This window comes from Diaphorina citri, unplaced genomic scaffold (assembly GCF_000475195.1).
Source record: "Diaphorina citri unplaced genomic scaffold, Diaci psyllid genome assembly version 1.1 scaffold275, whole genome shotgun sequence".
Taxonomy (NCBI): domain Eukaryota; kingdom Metazoa; phylum Arthropoda; class Insecta; order Hemiptera; family Psyllidae; genus Diaphorina; species Diaphorina citri.
Genome location: NW_007377711.1, coordinates 178,961 through 187,190, shown reverse-complemented (window position 1 = coordinate 187,190; position 8,230 = coordinate 178,961). Strand labels below are relative to the sequence as shown.

At 39.9% G+C, this 8,230-nt stretch overlaps 2 protein-coding genes across 4 annotated transcripts in view; one reads left to right on the top strand and one right to left on the bottom strand.

The window, feature by feature from the left end:
* The window catches only part of LOC103506940 (neuroligin-4, X-linked-like), a 206,102-nt gene that overhangs the window by 104,374 nt on the left and 93,498 nt on the right, over window positions 1-8,230 (bottom strand). The gene's annotated exons all lie outside the window — the stretch shown is intronic.
* The window catches only part of LOC103506932, a 7,483-nt gene continuing 2,026 nt past the window's right edge, over window positions 2,774-8,230 (top strand). The window contains exons 1-2 of one of the 3 annotated variants that reach the window (XM_026821912.1): window positions 2,775-2,934; window positions 3,181-3,212. In XM_026821912.1, coding sequence (XP_026677713.1) covers window positions 2,856-2,934; window positions 3,181-3,212 — 111 coding nt within the window. In that variant the 5' untranslated portion in view covers window positions 2,775-2,855. Of the gene's footprint in view, window positions 2,957-3,019; window positions 3,213-8,230 lie in introns of those variants that run through there. The other 2 variants (XM_026821913.1, XM_008471357.3) reach the window with 2 other exon arrangements.

Below are 8,230 nucleotides of genomic sequence, written 5' to 3'. Positions count from 1 at the left end.
CTGTAGTCCCCGCAGGGCCTCCAGTCCCCATTTTTCTTTTGAACAAGATGCAGAGGGGCCGCCCGAGGCGATTTGGAAGGTCTACATAACCCGACCTCAAGCATATACTGAAATTCTTTTTTAGCAGCTTCTAATTTGTGTGGTGGCATACGGCGAGGTGTGGTATAAACAGGGGGACCTGAGGTAACAATATGATGCACAGTATTGTGTTTAATCTTGTTTATCTTGTTCTGTTCTTTAGTAACATCATACCTCCTAATTAGTTCTGCTATTCTAGCATCGATATTACCTTCACAAATGGTAGAAATACCGAGTAGCTCCTGCTCGCCGGAGATCAAGTTCACATGCTGAGAGCTGGACTGGTCAATCAGCTGATAATTCCTCAGGTCCACGAGAAGGTCAAAGTGGCGTAGAAAGTCGGCCCCTATGATAGGGCATGTTACCTCAGCCACAATGAAAGGGTACGAGAATGAACGCTGGAATCCTGAAATATGAATAGAAACCAAGCGTTTACCGTATGTAGGAATTTTCGTTCCATTAGCTGCGAAAAGACACACATCTGCTATATTTCCCTTGTCTTTAATTAGGTTAGCAGGAATTACAGAAACGTCGGCCCCGCTGTCTATAAGGAATTTCACTTGTGAAATGTGATCGATTATAAAAAGGCGGTTACCTTTAGCATGACACTCACAACTGTTAATATGGTGACGAGTTGGACTTGTTGGCCTGTATTCAGCAAAGCGGAGAGCTGCTGCTCTCAAATTTTATTGGAACAAGACTGACACAAATTATATTCTCTGGCCAGCACCGCTACATATGTATGTACATTGTACATAGAATTTACTTAGATACAAAATGAAATTGTACATTAAAAACAATCTTAAATTAGTACATTGAACAGTCATTCAACATTTTTTATTATTATTAGTATATGACTGCGTACCACCTAAAATGTATCCGCGTACCACCAGTGGTACGCGTACCACCGGTTGAGAACCTCTGTACTAGATGATGAGTTGATGACATAAACATTATGGAAGGGCCAGCTTTGGAGGGTAGGAAGTCTGCCTTGGGGAACACATATAAGGTTCTAGGAACGGCAGGACATCTCTTATTCTCCAAACAAGGTGTTTCATTAGGTTTCTCTTCGTTCACGTTGCATCCGGGATTTCTGCCTATCTCCTTTATGGCTCCCGTGAACGGAGGGAGGAGGGATTTGATGAAAAGGGGGGAAGTAGAAGGAAGGGAGGGGGTGTCAATAAAAATTGAAAATGTATGTACTAGATGATGAGTTGATGACATAAACATTATGGAAGGGCCAGCTTTGGAGGGTAGCGAGTCTGCCTTGGGGAACACATATAAGGTTCTAGGAACGGCAGGACATCTCTTATTCTGATGTTCAACGTTTTGGAAGGCTGCACATTCTGCACAAGGTTTTAAACAACCACAGGACGATTACAAAATAAATCAAATGTTGGGGGTGCGCAACCGTTTTTTCTATTATTTCTATTTTTTTCTTTTTTTTTGGGGGGGGGGACTAAATCGGTACAAAGCTCCTCAAGACGATACTTTCGCCTTGCAGGAGAAATTAAACTCAGACAAGCATAAATTTCCAGCTTCTCTCTCTCTCTCTTTGCCTTGTAAAAAAATCTATCTAAAAAAAGTTGAATTGTGGCCAAAGAATAAAATATACACTCTTCAAAATAATATCTTTCCCAGTATTCCCTCATTCTCTTTCTCATCTATCTCTCCCTCCCTCTTCTCTCTCTCTCCCTCCCTCCTCTCTCTCTCTCTCTCTCTCTCTCTCTCTCTCTCTCCTACTCACCCAGCGTGATTAGGTCCAAGTACCTACGAGGAAATATCATCACTTTTGTTTTATTGATAAACATCAGTTTTGTTATTGTACGATTGTACGTAATCTACAATCAACATAACAATATTATGTACTAGCTACATAATAATAATTTTCCATGAGTACTATAGTACTCATGGAAAATTATGCATAGAAATTTTATGTAATGATTGTTGCAATGATAAATGACATGAGGGGGCTGGGGGACTGATAGTTCAAATTTTCTAATTTTTCAACGGAATTTAGATGCGGTTGAACCTATAGGGGACCTGTAAATCTCTCCTACTCACCCAGCGTGATTAGGTCCAAGTACCTACGAGGAAATATCATCACTTTTGTTTTATTGATAAACATCAGTTTTGTTTTTGTACGATTGTACGTAATCTACAATCAACATAACAATATTATGTACTAGCTACGTAATAATAGTCTGTGAGTACTATAGTACTCATGGAAAAATATGCATAGAAATTTTATGTAATGATTGTTGCAATGATAAATGACATGAGGGGGCTGGGGGACTGATAGGAAAAAAGGAAGTGAGTTCCATTCAAATTTTCTAATTTTTTCAACGCAATTTAGATGCGGTTGAACCTATAGGGGGCCTGTAAGGGCTCTTTGTCTGAATCTACCTTTGTCTCCTATCAGCTAGAATAATTAAATTCAAATGATGTTTTAATTGGTGCTGTACCGTTATATGGAACAATTCAAAATTTTGTACCTTTATGTGGTAATTTTACGCTATCTCCTGGCCCAATAAATGAGAAAGAAATGTGCATGCGAGATGAGAGGATGTGTGATTGTGTGTTAAACCAAAAGGGAGAAATGGTTGTTACAGCAGCTTATTAATCTCGTCGTCATTTGCCTAATTAATTTATTACGCCATTTAGAGCAATAAAATTCGGTTTGTTTTTCATCTCGCTAACGAACCATTTGAACGTTGTTACTGAACAATTCTTTTTCATTCAGTGTGAATAGCATAGTAGAATTTGTAGAGTTTCTAATGTCTCATGGCACGATGGTTCGAGTCAATTCAAATGCTGCAATTTTGTTCGTGATCTTTACTCTTACGTGCAAGTTACATTATGGGGTCGCTCAACCTGCCATTTGCCTAATTAATTTATTACGCCATTTAGAGCAATAAAATTCGGTTTGTTTTTCATCTCGCTAACGAACCATTTGAACGTTGTTATTGAACAATTCTTTTTCATTCAGTGTGAACAGCATAGTAGAATTTGTAGAGTTTCTAATGTCTCATGGCACGATGGTTCGAGTCAATTCAAATGCTGCAATTCTGTTCGTGATCTTTACTCTGACGTGCAAGTTACATTATGGGGTCGCTCAACCTGCGGGAATTAAGGTAGGTCATATGATGTTAAGGGAATTTAAGGTAGGTCATATGATGTTAAGGGTATAAGGTAGGTCATATGACAAGACCTATCAATAGGGAACGCCTCTGGCCAGCGGGTGAATCGGTCAATTATTGTCAGGCAGTACCGGAAACCATCTGCAAGGGGAAGAGGACCTACGATGTCCATATTAATATGCGTGAATCGAACAGAAGGCACAGGAATACTAGCAGGGAAAGATGAGAGTTACGTGGGTAAGAGGGTGGAGAGACTGGACGAGGAAAGAGACCAAAGTGAAGGTGGAGAGATAGGGTTCAAGGTTCAAGAGGACTTGAGAGAAGGGATAGAGAAGAGATGAACCAGTGAATAGAGAATAATTGTGGATGGGGAGATTAAAAGAGGATATTAGCTACCCCAAATGAAATTGGGATAATGGGTCAAATGAAACTGGTGAGTCTACACAAAATAAATTCGTTCCAATGTTCTATTTTCAAAGTGATCTTTTCTTACTACATTAGAACTCCAACTCAACAAGCGAGAGAGAAGAAAGGGAAATAAAAAGACAGAAAGAAAAAGGGAGGGAACCCGAGAAAGAGTGGGAGATAGAGACAGAAAGAGAGCGATTGATTGAAAATAACATGTTTATTTGTTTTAAGATAATATACAATAATACACGACCTCCTAAGCCAATATTTAATTTAGAGTGATCGCTCTCACCTCATTAACCTATTTACATAAAAGAATAATAAAATTGTAGGTAACTGATAATAATATATTGATATTAGGGAAGATAAAGGGAAAGAGAGATAGAGAAAGGGAGAGAAAGGCAGAAAGAGAAAGATTGAGGGAGACAAAGAGAGAGAAAGAAAGAAAGAGAGAGAGAGAGAGAGAGAGAGAGAGAGAGAGAGAGAGAGTCATACCGTTCGAGAACAATCCCGGAACAGATAGCTGTCACTATATGCCAAATCCTACGATTAATGTTAAAAATTGGAATTCGGTTCGTTCGTTCAAAAATGAGAATCAAGGGAAAGAAAAAAAGGACAAGAAAGACTACTGAGAAGGAGAAGAGAGGGGGAGGATGAGAAAAAGAGAAGTAATTACAAAGATGGAGAAGGAGGAGGAGAAGAAGAAGAAGAAGAAGAAGAAGAAGAAGAAGAAGAAGAAGAAGAAGAAGAAGAAGTAGAGGCAGAATAAAAAGAGAATAAGTAATGGAATTGCGGAAGATGCAGAAGAAATAGAGGAGGAGAGTAAGAAGATGTATGAAGGAAGAGAATAAATATAAAAGAATCGAGGGGGAAAATAGAAAGGAGAGTTGACAGAGCCCCACCCGCAAATGCCTGGTTACGGTGGATACCCGCAAATGCCCGGTTGGTGGGGACGTTCGAATTTATTTTGAAACAATTTGACACCAAGCCTGACTAACTTCGTAGATTCGTATAAGCTTAACGCATCTTTTGGGGCAGTTGCTCCTACGTCTAAGCCTCACAGAGTGGGCTTTTTGTGTTTAGAGTTAGGCTACCTAACTTCATTTGTATTCAGTAGTTTGAGTACATGATGGGTATGTATAATGCTGAAGATGATTTATCCACGGTGTGAGAGTTTACGGCACTCTGCTTTCATTCTTAATCCTCCAGATTTGGAATCTGCAAAATATATGTACGTATGTACGAGTAGGTCTTTATGCTTTATTTCTATCTTGTTGTGCTCTTTACCTCTTAATGTTCTATTGGCTTTTCAGTTTGAGCTATCACGACTCAAAAGAAACGAAGCTCCACCAAACTATCTAATTGGTAATTCGAGAACATCTGATTGATCTGTGGTTAGAAATGTGATCAAATATAAACCGTCCCTTGCGGGACCGTGTCAGTTAATACACTTTAGCCTTTTCAATATCGTTGAAACCCGAGAACGAATAAAGGAAAAGTAAACGGGATCAAAATGGAAATAAGATAAAGAGAAGTGCTAGGAAATGAGAATGGAAGAGAGGAGGGATGAAGAAAACTGGATTTCCTCAGGGCATCATTATGGTGGAAAAAGGTCATAAAAAAGCGACACGAGTTTTGACTGCCCTGCTTTCCCCGCTTGGAAAAAAAAAAAAAAATCAACTACCCACCATGTGTTACGGAGCACTTCTGACCGTCACATCATCAACATCTGACGGGAATGGGTATGTTTAGAGCCGTGTTTCTCTGATGTTATGGAGCGAGCGTGCTTATTTTTTATGCGTTAGCCAAGACGTAAAAGTGTTCGTGATTTCTTTTTACGAGGCTACAGAACTGCGCGCCTTGGGCTCCTAGAAGTTATACATGGCTTGCGATGTTATGTTACGGAGCACTTCTGACCGTCACATCATCAACATCTGACGGGAATGGGTATGTTTAGAGCCGTGTTTCTCTGATGTTATGGAGCGGGCGTGCTTATTTTTTATGCGTTAGCCAAGACGTAAAGTGTTCGTGATTTCTTTTTACGAGGCTACAGAACTGCGTGCCTTGGGCTCCTAGAAGTTACATGGCTTGCGATGTTTGTAGGTCCATTTGAAGTGACAATGGAGAGTGTAATAGACTATTTTCTTGAAGACAATTTTGACTCTTAAAAAGTATGGAGGACAACGAAAAGTTGAAACAAAGTGGAAAATAAGGAAGGAAACCAGTACCTACCCCTATCAGGTAAGGCTTGTCTCACATTAAAAGCCTAGACGCGCGACTTTTAGTAGCGTGTAGTCTCCTGCTAAACAAAATGAAAATGATAGAAACTCCTAAGAACTATCATGTTGATAGGTCTGGTTTTGCAGGGGACTACGCGTTAATAAAAATCGCGCGTCTACAATTCAAATGTGGAAGAAGTAGAAATAAGGAAGGAAACCAGTACCTACCCCTATCAGGTAAGGCTTGTCTCACATTAAAAGCCTAGACGCGCGACTTTTAGTAGCGTGTACTCGTGTAGTCTCCTGCTAAACAAAATGAAAATGATAGAAACTCCTAAGAACTATCATGTTGATATATAGGTCTGGTTTTGCAGGGGACTACGCGTTAATAAAAATCGCGCGTCTACAATTCAAATGTGGAACTTAAAAGCCTAGACGCGCGACTTTTAGTAGCGTGTACTCGTGTAGTCTCCTGCTAAACAAAATGAAAATGATAGAAACTCCTAAGAACAGGGGACAGGATATATAGGTCTGGTTTTGCAGGGGACTACGCGTTAATAAAAATCGCGCGTCTACAATTCAAATGTGGAACAAGCCTAAATCATAAACATAGAATTAGCCTTCTTCGAATAGATCAGTTGCGCTTACTTGGGTGATGTTTCAAAGTCATAGAGCAGGAAAAATGAGGACCAACGGAATTTTTCTTTTTCTTCTACGACTTCTATTAGATACCGAGATAAATCGATTTAAAAAATACTGGTAAATCGTGAAGTTTGACGTCACGACATACGCTCTCGTAGGCGATGACGTCATAATTCATGGATTTAAAAAATACCGGTAAATCGTGAAGTTTGACGTCACGGCATACGCTCCCGTAGGCGATGACGTCATCATTCATGCTTCGTTTGTTTGTGCGCAAGCGTTTCTGCGCATTTTGACGTGAAATCTGACGTCACAACTCTTTGAACTTTTTCATTGAAATGGCAATTAGATACCGAGATAAATCGATTTAAAAAATACTGGTAAATCGTGAAGTTTGACGTCACGGCATACGCTCCCGTAGGCGATGACGTCATAATTCATGACTCCCGCTTCATTCGTTGGTGCGCAAGCGTTTCTCCGCATTTTGACGTGAAATCTGACGTCACAACTCTTTGAACTTTTTCATTGGAATGGCAATTGAAAATTGAATTTTCGACCTTTTAAAGATACTTTTTCGGAGTTTGACTTCAGATTTGGATTTTTCACAACTTTTTACGTAGGAATCGACCTTTTATTCATAATTTTTACCCAACTGCAACTGCTACATTATTGCTTCCCCCCTGATATACTCGTACGTACCTATATGTATCTTGAGACGAAACCAGCCAAATCCTTCATCTTTCTACTTGCCCTCTGCATTTTGCTATTGTTAACAACACTTGCTGTGCAAAGAAGTACGCCATCCCCCAACCCCTTGGTGTTAATCACCCTACACACTTAGCAAACAGCATCGATTAATCACACAAGATTGATTGGCGCCCCTAACAAAACAACACAATTATTGCAAACTTTTCCTCTCCTCTTTTCAGACCAAAATGTTGTGGAAAAACAATAGACGAAAGAGAAAGAGAGAGAGAGAGAGAGAGAGAGAGAGAGAGAGAGCGAGAGCAAGCTGTCGGCTCTTTCTTCAGCCTTTGTTTTCGGAACAAGAACAAGAGCTCACAAGTATACACAAAGACCAAAATGGAAGGGGGATGAGGAGGAGGAGGAGTAGAGAGAGAGAGAGAGAGAGATTCTGGGAAGAGAGAAAAATAATTGAGGGTGTGGGAGTAAAAGAAACGGAGGGAGGAGGGATTTGATGAAAAGGGGGGAAGTAGAAGGAAGGGAGGGGGTGTCAATAAAAATTGAAAATGTATGTACTAGATGATGAGTTGATGACATAAACATTATGGAAGGGCCAGCTTTGGAGGGTAGCGAGTCTGCCTTGGGGAACACATATAAGGTTCTAGGAACGGCAGGACATCTCTTATTCTGATGTTCAACGTTTTGGAAGGCTGCACATTCTGCACAAGGTTTTAAACAACCACAGGACGATTACAAAATAAATCAAATGTTGGGGGTGCGCAACCGTTTTTTCTATTATTTCTATTTTTTTCTTTTTTTTTGGGGGGGGGGACTAAATCGATACAAAGCTCCTCAAGACGATACTTTCGCCTTGCAGGAGAAATTAAACTCAGACAAGCATAAATTTCCAGCTTCTCTCTCTCTCTCTTTGCCTTGTAAAAAAATCTATCTAAAAAAAGTTGAATTGTGGCCAAATACAATCAAATATATTATTACGTCTACCACCGGGAAGCAATGTATAACCAGAAGAAGTAAGGAATGGTATCGTTTCATGAATGT